Source organism: Crocodylus porosus, unplaced genomic scaffold, assembly GCF_001723895.1.
Source record: "Crocodylus porosus isolate Cpor-Errol unplaced genomic scaffold, CroPor_comp1, whole genome shotgun sequence".
In the NCBI taxonomy this organism is placed as follows: Eukaryota; Metazoa; Chordata; order Crocodylia; family Crocodylidae; genus Crocodylus; species Crocodylus porosus.
Window position 1 is genome coordinate 94,210,263 of NW_017728918.1, and position 14,431 is coordinate 94,224,693.

At 41.2% G+C, this 14,431-nt stretch overlaps 1 protein-coding gene across 1 annotated transcript in view; it reads left to right on the forward strand.

Moving 5' to 3' along the window:
* The window catches only part of RFX6 (regulatory factor X6), an 82,386-nt gene that overhangs the window by 51,302 nt on the left and 16,653 nt on the right, over nucleotides 1-14,431 (forward strand). The window contains exons 9-14 of the mRNA XM_019538190.1: nucleotides 1,860-1,937; nucleotides 2,035-2,148; nucleotides 7,274-7,323; nucleotides 8,867-9,026; nucleotides 10,554-10,698; nucleotides 12,382-12,491. Coding sequence (XP_019393735.1) covers nucleotides 1,860-1,937; nucleotides 2,035-2,148; nucleotides 7,274-7,323; nucleotides 8,867-9,026; nucleotides 10,554-10,698; nucleotides 12,382-12,491 — 657 coding nt within the window. The remainder of the gene's footprint in view (nucleotides 1-1,859; nucleotides 1,938-2,034; nucleotides 2,149-7,273; nucleotides 7,324-8,866; nucleotides 9,027-10,553; nucleotides 10,699-12,381; nucleotides 12,492-14,431) is intronic.

Genomic DNA, 14,431 nt, shown 5'->3' on the forward strand with positions numbered 1-14,431 from the left:
CACACTGCCGGCCCATGTTCATCTTGGAGTTAATGATGACCCCAAGATCCTTTTCCGCCTCTGTGCTGACAAGAGGGGACCAACCTGTAGGTATGGTGCCGGTTGTTCCTCCCCAGATGCATCACCTTGCACTTGTCTGTGTTGAAACCCATCCTATTCTCATCTGCCCACCCTTGTAACCTGTCTAGGTCTGATTGTAGCCTGTTGCATCCTTCCAGTGTTGGTTGCCCTTAAGCATGCAGTCCCCTGCTGGCCTCTCCTGGATGTGTGCCCCTGCTGGCCCCTCCTGGTTGAGCACCAGTTAATTCCCCACTGCCGCTGCTAGCTTGGGCCTCATGCCAGCTCTGGGCCACCCATCAGGTCTGAGATGTGGCAGCAGCAGCAGGGCATGAACTGCTCAATGCAAAGGAAAGCAGCCGTCCTGCTTGCCGCTGTAAGGCAGTGTTTTCTGCTGCTGCCTGCCTAGAGCTTGTGCTGTGCTAGGCTGCAGTGCAGCTGCTTCACCACCATAGGCAACTGGTAGGGGGTGCATGGGGGTGCATGTACCCCCCCAATGGTCAACATTGATGCTGTTGGTAGGGCTGGTGCTCCCCCTGGGAGGACCACTCCCATCAGTGGCTTCTCCAGATTCTGGAGACACCAGTCACTCATGCTCACCACTGCCTCTGTGCTGCCCAGCTGCTGCTCCACATGGCCACTGCTGTACAGATATAGTTTCATTGATGTATCACAGTATAATTCTTGGAAAGAAATATTTCATTCAGCTGCAGAATTGTGAAAATATCCAAAATATAGCTCAAATGATTTCTAATGAGGATGAAGATATGTGAGAAATTTGAGAATTTGGAAAAGCAAATGTCAACTGTGAGAGTTACAATTAAAAAAGGATGATATTTTCTGAAATGTGATTTTTTATTTATTTAACATTTTTCAAAAGGTCTACAAATAATTCAGTAACATGGTGAATTCATTAACATGCTATTGTGCAACACTTTCAAAGTCAATAGTATTGGTTCACACAAGGAACTATGTATTAGAACTCATCATAATTTTTCTGACAGTCTAAAGCGTAACCTGTTTCATACAAAAGTGGGCTGTGGTTCACTGGAAACATTTGCTAGCCTTAGCAAGCTTTTTAGGAGCATCAACCAGATTTTGCCCAGTGTCTAGGTTTTTTCTTTTTGAAAATGTTTTGCAGATGAACAACTTTACTTACATGTGATCTCATTTTTCTAGACATGAAGACAATTTTTACTGTCAGTTATTTCTCTGTAGTCCCATTAATATAAAAGAGCATTACACTTGAGATGAATCAGTTTATTGAGATGAAAGAAAAGTTCTGGTTTAAAGCTTTGCTTTTGTAAGGTGATGATTAAACTTTGACCAAATGACTGACAGCTTTTTTCTCATTTGTCCAACCAGATGATGTTTCAAAACACTCATAGACGCCTATAGTAGCCTAATGATTAACTTGCACTGCCCTTAGTGATTAATCCTATCTTTAAAAATGTCCATGTACTTCACCAACTGACTTGGTAGAAGTAACGTCTTTCTGTCCAAGCAATAGCTCTCTATGCATTTTCAAAATATATTCAGTGATGCACCTGCACTTCTGATAGTAGGAAGGGGCCCTGGAAATGTTGATAAAGTATTAGATATGAATGTTCAATATACTGTTATTTCCTATAGAGCTATGGTCACAATATATATATTTGTGTCATACATTTTCACTTCTTTTATACTACAAATTTTGTGTTCTGTACTTAAGCACTAGCAAAAGAAAGCAGAAACCTGTTTTGTTATATAACTAAAGGGGAAGGGGCACAGATTCTGTTTAATCTTTCTTTCTTCCAAAACAGGTAGATACCCTTATCATGATGTATAAAACACACTGTCAGTGTGTCCTTGACAATGCAATTAATGGGAACTTTGAAGAGGTAAGGCTGTTTACACACACATTCTTGGTTATATATGCACAGGTAGCAGAAAAGGCACTGCTTATGCATGACCAATGTTTTGGTTTTCTTTCCATAGATTCAGCATTTTTTGTTACATTTTTGGCAAGGAATGCCAGACCACCTTCTGCCTCTGCTTGAAAATCCTATCATCATCGACATCTTCTGTGTCTGTGACTCAATACTCTACAAGGTGAGCTAGGCATTCAGTTATATGGCTAACCTCTGCCATCTCACTGCTTGTACCTAGATAAAATATAATACAGAAGTTAGAACAAGAGAAGTCCTGGGACTTGACTGTCTTCTCCACACTTGTGTAAAACCAGCATTGATGCTATAAATGTCATTTGCATAAAACCAGTCTAAGTGAAAACAGAATTCTGTTCCCTAATCAGCCACAATTTTTGTCACACACAAGGCCAAATCCTGAGCTTCTCACTCAAGTTTTACTGAAGTAAACTCCCCTTACGGAGCCAATACCCACAATGAAGATTAAGCCCGAATAAAGATGAGGTCTTGCCTATACACAAAATAGTTACAACTAATACCAGTATCAAAAGCTCTTTTCCCAGTACAGCTTATGTTGTTCTACAAGATGTTGTTCAAGATTCTTAACTAGAATGGTAAAAAACCTCTTTTGCCGGCATCACCTGGTTTTCTATCAGGGTTTTTTTTTCTGGTATAATAGCCATGGGAACACAAGACTCTAAGGGACCCTCTGGGAGAGTGAGTCCAGTTGCCTGCTGTCACAGACTCTATGCTGTATAATCCTCTTAATAAACTGATCCACCTGCACTAGTTAAAAAATTTTTCTGTTGCTATTCTGGTTGGAAGGTCAACCAGCCTAATTTTGTTGGCGAACCTTGTGGCACAGGCCTGGTCTGACTCTTGTGAAAGTAGTAGTACCTGTAGAGGTAGAGTGGAAGTGCACCAATACATTGGTCCGATATCAGATCGGCACCCTTACAAAGAAAATTGACGGTATCGGAAGTCAGCTTTTTTTGCCTTATGTGGCTGATATATACACGTGTGCAGCCACAGCACAGCATGTAGGCAGTAAGGAACACAGCCTGGCAGCTTGGATAGCTGTGTCCATTTGGTAAGTCTGTTGTGGTGGAAGGGGAGGAGAAAGGAAAGGGGGATAGGGTACAAATTGAGGACCCCGTGATGAAGGAGGGAATGGGGCTGGAGCAGTGGCAGGTGCTCCCCAGTGGATGGAGCCGCGGTTCATCCGGGGGTCACGGGGAGACAGGGCAGCTCCTGCTGCTGTGCACACCCCGGGAGGGCATGGAGGGGGGGTGTGCCTCTAGATTTGTGTGCGGAGCAGATTGGGCTGCTGCTTTGGGCTGGAGCACAGCCCCGGCCCTACCCCACAGCAGCAGCCCACCCCACCCTGCACACAGATCTGAGGGCACGTGCCCCCTTTGCCCTTCTAGGGTATGCACAGTGGTAGTAGCCACCCTCCCTCCCCACACCCCACAACGAGCCACAGCTCCATCCTGTGCTCTGACCTGGCTGGGAAGTACATGCCCCTGCCCCAGCCCCAGCCCCACTCCCTCCCTCACCGCAGGGGTCTTGATCTGCCCTCCCCACACCTATGCCCTCCCCTTCCACCACAACAGACTTACCAGCCGGACACTTCTTTTCAAGCTGCCAGGCTGCACATCAGAAATTGGATCAGTATTGGCCAATATGCCCCCTTAAAAATCAGCTATCGGTATCACCCCCGTAAATCTCTATCAGTGCACCCTTACTATAGATATAGGCACAGTAGTATGCTAAGGAACTCTCACTACTGCATAGTACAGAGTGGTGTTTCACCCTCGGGGCTATCCTGATGCATCTATTTTGGTAAAAGAATTCCCTCTCTAATTAAAAAACTGAATCACTGTAAAAACTGTGCAAACCAGGCTAGAGTAGGGATCTTAGACTTCGGCATCTAATCTCTCTCTGTTTAACTTTACCACCCATGAAAAGGAAATAGCAGCAATCAGGGATGCCACTTTCAGGTGTGTGTGTTGGATTTCTTAGAAAAGTCTGATCCATAAGTAATGAAAGTCTTTAAAGCATCTGGAGTTCAACAGGAGACACCATACAAATATGAAAGGATTATTGCAATCTTCCTGCTAAGTTTCACAGATCCACAAAGATTACATGAAGGAGCAACTGACAAGTCAGAAAACCAAGCTGATGCGTGAACAGAATTGGGGTTACTTAACACTACATATTTTTCTGGGACTATTTGTATTTCTTTACTGCAATCAAGAAAAATATCCACCAAAGGAAAATGTATTTCAGAAAGGCATTACAGCAGTAAAGAAAGTAGATATTACTAGATTCAATATGTAGTACGAAAATAGTATAAAGATATGAATTACTCCTCTTTGACTATCTCCACTGCCTTATCTCCTTATGTGCTTTGGATTTATAGTGGGTTTTCATGTTACAAATGGATAGTACAAAATCTACATACACACTTGTTATGAATAAAGATAATATCTATGTCAAAGGGGGAAAATGCCACAAAGTACAGAATTAGAACCCTGAAATAATAAAATTTCCCATGACTTAAATTAAAGAATTCAGTATTTCTTCTATGTCACTTTCCCTTAGGTCTTGTTTCTAAGAATTCAAAACATTCTTGATATTATATTATCAAACAATTTTAGTGGGTTACAATAATGATCACAATAGTTGGAACAAATGTGTTTATATTATATGAACTGTATAAGAAAGTTGGTCTAGACTTTCCTTTTTGCCAAAAAGACAATTGGAGGGGTTGGAGTCCAGTGGAATCTCTCAATAGTTTTTTCACATCTCTGTGAATGAGTTACAGGACCTGCAACAAATGGTGAAAACTCTCCAGGACATACGTGCAGGAGAAGAAGGGATAGCTCAATTGCTGAGGATACTAATCAACAGGGATCTGGGTTTCCTGTTCTCTGTGGAAAAGCATGTAAAAAAACAGCTTTTCTCCTTTAAAGGAGAAAAATGTGGATTTCCCCCTTTAAATGAGAAAACCGCGGGAAATTGTGGGTTTCCTCTTGCAGACTGGCAGCCTTCCAGCCTGCAAGGAGCTGCTTGGGGCTGGGGAGAGTGTGGGAGGATGATTGAAGGAGGGGGCACCACATACACAGGCAGTTACCATTAAGCAGCTGACCTGTGGTAAATCTCCTTTTACCTCCCAGTAGCTTGTTCATGTGCTCATTCCCCTCAGCTCAGATCATACTGGATTTATACACCTAACTTCCTCTGATTTCCACATCTCTCAAGCAGGGTCCATACCTGACAGGGTGCTGTGAAGATAAGCACATTGAAGAGAACGAAGTCCTCCAATACCCTGATATTGGGGACCTAAAATATCTAGAAGGGAGAGTCATGGTTTTGTGCTGTGAGAGAAACTTTTGCCCCTGAAAGTTTACTGTCTAAATAGACCAAGCAGACAATGACTTGGAGAAAGATAAGTACCTCTATTATAGCAAGGCACAGCAGCTGGCTTAAGGTCACATCAAAAGTTTCTGATATATTCAGAAATTCAATCCAACACTCCAGACCAGTCAGCCTCAACTCAGTCCCAGGAGAAATCATGGAACAGGTCCTCAAAGAATCCTTTCTAAGCACTTGGAGAAGAAGGTGATTAGGAACAGTCAGCATGGATTTGCCAAGGACAGGTCATGCCTGACCAACCTGATTGTCTTCTATGACTGGTTCTGTGGATGCAGAAAGGGAAAGGAGTGGACATAATATAACTTGACTTAAACAAGGCATTTCCCACAACATTCTTGCAAGCAAGCTGAGGAAGTCTGGGTTGGATGAATGGACTGTCAGATGGATAGAAACCTGGCTGGATTGTCAGGCTCAGGGAGTAGTAATCAATGATTTGATGTTTAGCTGGCAGTCGGTATCAAGTGGAGTGTCCCAGGGGTTGGTCCTGGAGCCAGCTTTGTTCAATATCTTCATTAGCAATCTGAACAATGGGATGGATTGCACACTCAGCAAGTTTGCAGGTCACACAAAGGTGGGAGGTGTAGTAGATATGCTAGGATTCAGAGTGATGTAAACAAATTGGAGGATTGGGCCAAAAAAAATTTCATGAGGTTCAGCAAGGACAAGTGCAAAGTCCTGCACTTAAGATGGAAGAACTCCATGCCCTGCTACAGCCTGGGGACTGACTGGCTCAACAACGGCTCTGCAGAAAAGGACCTGGGGGTTGCAGTGGACAGTAAGCTGAATATGATTCAGCAGTGTGCCCTTGTTGCCAAGAAGGCTAACAACATACTGGGCTGCATTAATAGGAGTGTTGCCAGCAGATTAAGAGAAGTAATTATTCCTGTCTGGCACTGGTGAGGCCACATCTGAAATACTGTGTCCAGGTTTGGGGGCCCCATTATAAAAAGGATGTGGCTAAGTTGGAGAAAGTCCAGCAGGGAGCAATGAAAATGGTTAGTGGGCTGGGGCACATGACTTGTGAGGAGATGCTGAGGGAACTGGGTTTAATTAGTTTAGAGAAGAGAAGACTGAGGAGGGATTTGACTGCAGCCTTTAACTACCTGAAGGATGGCCTCAGAGAGGATGGAGCTAGACTGATCTCAGTGGTAGCTGATGATAGAACAAGGAGCAATGGTCTCAAGTTGCAACAAGGGAGGTTTAGGTTGGATATTAGGAAAAACTTTCTTACTAGGAGGATGGTGAAGCATGGGAACAAGTTACCTAGAGAGGTGGTGGAATTTCCATCCTCGGAGGTTTTTAAGGCTCAGCTTGATAAAGCCCTGGCTGGAATGATTTAGTTGGGGATGGTCCTGCTTTGTGCAGGGGGTGGACTAAATGACCTCTTGAGGTCCCTTCCAACCCTAATTTACTATAGTTCTATGATAATCCATTCTACTACCATCTTTCTTGTCCAGTTGTCACAGAATTATTGTGCTGGCTCTGTTTAACAGTCACAACTCATTCCATTATGATAAGTTCTTGTTTCACAAAATACAAAGTGAAAGGATTTTGGAGAAGTTTTGAGATATACCTCTATCAAATACTGTGATTCCTATTCAGACTACAGGCAGAATATAGGAAATTTTACTGAATTAACATATCCTTAACAATGAAGAATGTGAAAAGAGACTGCTATTTATGTCTGTTTCTTTTCTTCTTTATCTAGATTTTTCTTTTCTCAAGAAGCAGGGGGAAAGCTTCAAAGGGATGTAAATGGAAAAGATTTTTAGGACTTTAGAATGGAAGTGAAATTTACCAGGACTTAAATTCCTTTCTCAATATGTTGAAAAGGGAAGTGTAATAAAATGTATTTTATTATCTTGTTCAAGGTCCTTACAGATGTACTTATTCCTGCAACAATGCAAGAAATGCCAGAAAAGTAAGTACTTGGCAGCTTATACTAATGCTATATTAATTATTAGGAGGTAAAATGTTCCAAAAAAGCTATGGAGGCAGCAGATGACCAGTTGATAGTATATATATATATTTTTACATTCACATTAATTGTCTATACATTCCTAAAATGGAACCATAGTAGTCTGAACTGACGGAGTCTGTAAAACTGAAATAGACCTATGTGGAAGTTTTTTCAAAATATTTTAAAATCTGGATGTACTAGGTAGTTGCCCTCTCCTCCTATGACTTGATAGTCACATTACATTTGTAATTAAATGAAATTGAATGAGTATAATTTTTTTTAATTTCCATTTTTGGGGCCCAGCTGATCAAATTCTAGCTTTCTGAATTCAGTGGCACTCTTCTCCTGACTGAAAACTAATTGCATGGATAAAGATTACGGGATAAGGGCTGTGGTTGCTATTAACACCTTAGAATAGATCTTTACTTGTACAAAGTTTGCAAGGGAGTAATGAGGGGGAGAGCTCTTACAACCTGTATTCAGTGTGACCATTTCTAGCAGCATCCTTGCCAGTTTAAATTACAGCAGCTGAGAATCTGTTCTCATTTACTCAAGATACCCCTGTCCCAGGAGTTATGGCATCTGGCTGAAAGCAGATATAGCAGCTGTAGCTTTTTTCCCATTAACTCAGGGGTTGTCTACTAGGGGTACATGTTACCCTAGGGGTACTTGGACCGGTCCTAGGGGGTAAGCGTCATTTGACAGGGATGGAGTGCCACTGCTTTGCAAGGGCAGGGCCAGGGTGGGGCGAGGGCAGTGGCACCCCTCTGTGGGGTGGGGAAGCTCACATGTGGCGGTGACTGCCACCACACACCAGCCCGGTGAGCTTCCCCACCCTGCCGAGGGGCACTGCTGCCCTCACCCCAGCCCAGTGAGTTTCCCCGCTCTGCCCTGGTTCTGCTCTTTGGAAGCGGCAATGCTCCATCCCCTCCCACCTACCCATACGCTGTCCCCACCTCCCTGCTCCGTGTCCAGCCACATACCACCCCTTCGCCCCCCATGCTCGGTGTCCAGCTACTGGGGTTACTTAGACTAAAAAAGCTTAAATACCCCTGCATTAGCTGAATAGCTAATGTAGCCAGTTTAGGAAGAAAATCCATTCCTTTAGGAGAAACCCTCCAGACAAGTGTATTGAGTGAACTTGGACATGAAAGGAAGAGAATGAAGGGAGTAGGTACAAAGGTAAGTAGGTTACAGGACAGATCTTTGTGGATAAAGGAGACTGAAAATGTTCTTTTATTTGGAGAAAGACTAATTTCTCCCTAGTGAGATTCCTATATCAAAATCATGGCTATGGTATCAAAGCACCTTTCCAGCAATTCATTATGATTGGGACTGGTATCTGTCATGTGTGAATCCTCCTATTCCTTCCTCCTTGAGATTTTGTCTGTCTACATTATTATATTGCTGATATTTCTGCAGGAGGTCCCTTGGCTTTTTAAATAATACCTCTTAAAAAAGATGCAAATCAATGTTGGTCTTTATTAAATTATTTTTACTGTAGTTTATTAGCAGATATAAGAACTTTTGCTAAAAACTGGGAACAGTGGGTAGTTTCTTCTTTGGAAAACCTACCAGAAGCCCTGATGGAAAAGAAACTTCCTATTGCACGAAGATTTGTTTCTTCTCTGAAACGACAGACGTCATTCTTGCACCTGGCTCAGGTAAGCCTGAGAGATAAGAACAGGAATTTGCATCATACAAGACATTGTACATTACATGTAATAAGCCTCACAGAACAGTGGATACAGCACAATATTGTTAAAAGTCCAGTTGCTGCCAAAAAAACCCTCCCTCCTTGTGGATTCAGGACTTTGAGTGTCACAGAACAAGCGAAAGAATGCCATGGGTAGAACTGGTCAAAGCATTTTGAAATTTTCCATTGAACAAAATAGAATGTGTTTTATGATAAAAGGTTCATGAAACAAGTCTTCCCATTTTTAAACTAGTTTTAGTCAGGGGCAAATCTGTCTGCATTTCAGGTGATACTGCTATAATCCCCTTCAGTACCTTTCTCCGCAAACACTTCTTCTTGCTTTGGCACTCAAATTACAATACGGGATAAGCGTGCATTACATTTTTTTTCCCAAAGTAGAAAATATCAAATGATCCTTCTGGCCTAACAGAGAAGAATTCTCCTCTCCATGACTTTCAGTGTGGTGCTTAGTGAGTTTCTCTGTTTTGGATTAACCTGGTATCTCTCTACGTAAGTGACATAGGTCTGATGATGCTAGCTCTACACTGACGATATCCAGTTATTCACAATTATGAAACAGCACAATACCACATTGCCCTGTGGGTAGTACACAGATCTGATATTCAATGTCTGCTTTAGCTCTCCTTTGTAACTTTGGAAATATTATATAAATGCCTTCACTTCTCTTATTTATAAATGAAGAAAACTAAAAAATGAAAGTGACATTCTGCAAGTACTCCAGTGGAAAGCACTTTATTAAAGTATTAATTTTGAACAAACCAAGAGGTAGCTAGCATGAAGTTTGAATCAGGTCTCCCTTGGTCATGACAGCTCTTTATGATTACTGTTGACATATTTGTCTTCTAGTGGTGGGGAAGTTTGATAGCTGAGCTGTGAAAAAATCTGATCATTCATCAGCCTAGGAAAAAACCCCCATGAGCCAACCAAAGATGCTTTCTCTTCTAGGAGTTACTGGGTGAATCTACATGTGCAGTTATCCCGACTGAATAAACTCCAGGTGCAGTTCGTGCCAGAGTCAGCTGCTCTTGGGTGCAGCATTTACACATGCACCCAGGACTGCAGAAATTTAAGCTGGGGCAGGGCAGCCCCAGACTGGCAGAGGACCTGGCGCTATGGGTGGCAGTAGGGCTCTGGGTGATGGAGGGGGCTGGCTGGGGCACAAGAGAGCTACAGGGAGGGGCTAGCCAGCTGGCAGTCCTGCACTATAGCATTGTTGTGCCCCAACCAGCCCAGGCCAGCATCTACACATGAATCTTGGTGCACTAAATGACTCCTTCATAGGATAGTACTTGTCCTAGACAGTACTATCCTACAGCAGAGTTAATTAATTTACTGCTCCTTAATACACATATAGACAGTGACACTACTGTGGAGCTAATTAGTCAGCTCTGCAGTAAAGTGCACATGTATCTGCACCCACTGAGTCCTTTATGCCGGTGTAAGCCTTAGCATTTTACCCTGACATCTTTTACAGATTGCCCGACCAGCCCTATTTGATCAGCTTGTGGTGAACTCTATGGTATCTGATATTGAAAAAGTTGATTTGAATAGCATTGGCTCTCAAGCTCTTCTCACGGTCTCTGGCAGCCCAGACTCTGATGGGGAGGTCTACACCGAATGTAAGTCTGTGGTAAGGTATTTTGTGAAGTAAAGTTTGTGCATCCAACTCTGAATTGCCTATGATAGGTAGGGTTCACCTAAAAAAATTTAAAAAAGAGTTTCAGTTGGAATATTGCTTCCAACAAGAGAACCTTAAGACCAAATACTACATGCTAGAATCAGTCTTGGTAATAGAGCTTTAACGAAGTTGCACCTGATGTTGTCTTCCCAGCTGTACAATTTTTTGAAATGGTGGTCATTTAGAGCAGGACTGGACAACCTGAAGCATAAGTGCTAGATGTAGCCTCAGCAGCCTCTGTGTGTGGCATATGACAGATCAGAGAGGGGACAACACAGCAACAGATAGGGCAGAAAGCAGAATGGGAGACCAAGCAGGGAACACAGAATAAGGGAGCAAAGGCAGAGCAGCAGGCTGGGCAAAGGAAGGGGATCATAGTAGCACTTAGGGAGGATGTGGGCTAACTTGTGGCATGTCTGCCAAAAAGGTTAGTCCCCACTGGTTTAGAAAATACTCTCTACATCATCTTCTAGAATCTAGATATAAATTATAACATTTTTCACATAGGCCAGCAAAAGTGATCAGCTCCTGAAAATGTTTTTTAACAACTTGCTTAATAGCAAAGACAGGGTACTAGGGCTACTAAAGAAAAACTGCTAAAATCACCTTTATTTTCTAGCTTCACTTACTGGGTTCTAGAGCTGGTTGACCTTTTTTTTGCATAAAAGGATACTTTGGAGAAAACTAATCTTTATACAAAATTAAAGTTCTTGATAAAATGAGATATCTATTTTTCTACTCTTTATTTTCTGTAAAAAAATTCTAAAACTGATTTCTCTTCAAAATCATTTTCTACTTTTTAAAACTTATTCCTATATCAAACTGGTACTATAAAAGGAGAAAAGGTGCTTCTTTGAGGCAAAAGGATACAACCTTCTCTTCAGGGCCTAAATATATTATTACTACTACTTATCACTTTGGAGACATATTGGTCAGAAACTGACAGAATTGACAGCAAAAGCTTCTTCTATTAACACGAAAGTCTGAAGGAATTATATTTTGTTTTATCTTCAGTTAAGTAATGGATCACAACCAGTTCCATTTTAGTTGCTTTTTTTACTCTCATTTTCCCATCTTTTATTGTTTTATTTTTTGCTTTTGCTATCTTAAGTGCAAAAATAAGATATTAGCCATAAATCCATTGGGTAAGCTTATCAAAGGCTTTATAAAGGAGGGAATCTTGGAAGTATTTGCTATTTGATTGTGCTATTCCTAATGAGACTCCATTGGCATTGGAGAAGCTAAACACAATAAGCTGTTATCCACTACCTAACACACATATTATCAGATGGTAATTCTGTGTTCTGTGCCCTTCTAAACTTGGAGCTAGACATAGTTCCAAAAGTAGATCCTTAAACAAATGGAAAAGTCAGTATTCTCTTATTTAATGTTATTTTCTTAGAAAACATCTATTGTCGTAGTCATAGTCTCCCTTAATTTGCAGTGTTGAAGAACTTTTAACACCTGAATGCTTGCTTCACTGGTGAATTTCTTATTCTTTCACTGCTCTAATTCTTGCCTTGCCTTTCTTTTCCATGCTACAAAATTGTCAAATGACTGGTGAGTGGTTTTCTCTCCTCTTCAGAGTAGTGTGCAACGATATTTTTTCCTTTTTACATGGTAGATGACTCTATTACAGTGTTTCAAGAACTGAAGGACCTGCTAAAGAAGAATGCCACTGTGGAATCATTTATTGAGTGGTTGGATACTGTGGTTGAGCAAAGGGTTATCAAGGTATCAAATGTTTATCAAATGTTCTGTCTGACCTACTCACCTTACTTATATAAGCTGTCCCGTTAGCTATAAGATGGATATTTCAAAAGCAATCAGTACTGGCTTTACTCTCTTCTCACTGGGCATGTATAGACAGTGATGTTTTATTGTGCAGCAAATTAGTCTGCTGTTCAGTAAAGCACCTTGTATAAATGTGCCCACTGAAATCCATGACTTCAGTCAATGGGTAAGTTCTCATGTGGCCTAAATTGTTAAAGCTCTGTTAGCTGTAGGTGGTGCGTCTACACAACATAGTTTGCTGTGCAGAAGACTAATTTGCTGTGTAGTAAAGCATCACGGTCTATGCTTGTGCAGAAGTTAGGGCACGGTAGACTAATTTTTTGTGCTGCCGGATAGTCCTGTCAGATACAGGTGGTATCCAGTAGTGCAGTAAATCACTGCACTTAAATGCATGTGCAGATAGTGATGTTAGAATTAGTTTGCTCCAACTCAAATTGGGCCAGAGTATATTCACTCTTATTAGTTGCATATGTAGATGCTCCCACTGAGAATCTATTCTAATAACTTAAAAGTTAGAACCAATGCTGAATGTTTTTTTAAAATCCCAACACATTCAGTGACCTCTAAATAAAAAACTCGGCGACCTCTTAATTCTGGCCTCAGAATCAGTACCCCAGAGAATACATATAAAATAAGTATACTCCATAATTTTTTTGACTTCCCTGGGATTGCTCAGATGAATAAGGTGAGCTGGAGTTGTTCCCTAGAGATGTGGCTCTTTAGTATTTTTTATATTATTTGTGTGAATTACATATGCTTCTATTTAATACAGAGGAAATTATATATAATGAATATCCACAATAGATCACTTATATGAAACGAATAACACCATGAAGTGCCCCATTGTAGTTTTAATTTGAGCAAACTATTATTACTCAAAATATTTTAGGAATGACTTCTTATGGAGAAGTAAAATATTTTTGCTGTACCCATATTAAATTATTTAATATCACCAGCACATAGGTTTGTGTACAGTTAAATTATCATTATTATTATTACTATTATGTTTTGATTTCTACAACCAAAACACTTGTGTATTTGACAACAGTAACTCAAACTGGTTCCTGCTCACCTGTCAAGACCTGCATTTCATTCTGGGTTGCAACTGGAATAGCAAATAGCACCCCTACGTGAGACTTAAAGCATCTAAAATACCAGAGTATTAGGGATATTCTGAGCTTCAGGAAATAGTAAAATTAATGACTGTAAGGCAAATGCCTGACTCTGAATCAGGCCTTTACAGTGTAGAAGAAGCTATAGGTGCCGACTCCGTGGGTTCTCTGGGTCTCAGGCATCCATGAAAAATATTAGTGGGTGCTCAACACCCACAAGCTATGGCCATTTTGGTTTTATGCATTAGAGCTCTGTGGCTACTTGCAAATGTTAACCCCCACCTCCCAAATGCTTTACTAAAAGAAGGAATGCTTTATTTCAACCTGGGTGTACAGCATCTGTAAAGATTAGGCACGTCAGTAGGGCTTTTGGTCACTTTTAACTATAGCTGATTCAATCAGCTATTAGATAAAAGTGCCAAAAAAGCCCCACTGAAGCACCCGGTCTTTACGGATGCGGGGCAAGCTGGATTAAAGTAACGTGCTGCCTCTTCTGGGCATGCACAGGGCTCAGCACAGGAATGTGTCTAGTTTAAAGTAAAGCACCATTTTGTTTTGTTCTGGGTTTTTTTATGTTTTCAAGCACCCACTGGTAAAAACCAAAGTTGGTGCCTATGAAAGGAATGTTTCTTTACAAAAATTTAGAAAATGTAGTGATTTGCGGGGATCCTGGTTTTTTCTGATAAAAAATTGCAAATTCTCTGATAAAAACTCCAAAATCCATGATTAAAATGAAACACAACTATATATACAGGTATCAAGTGAACA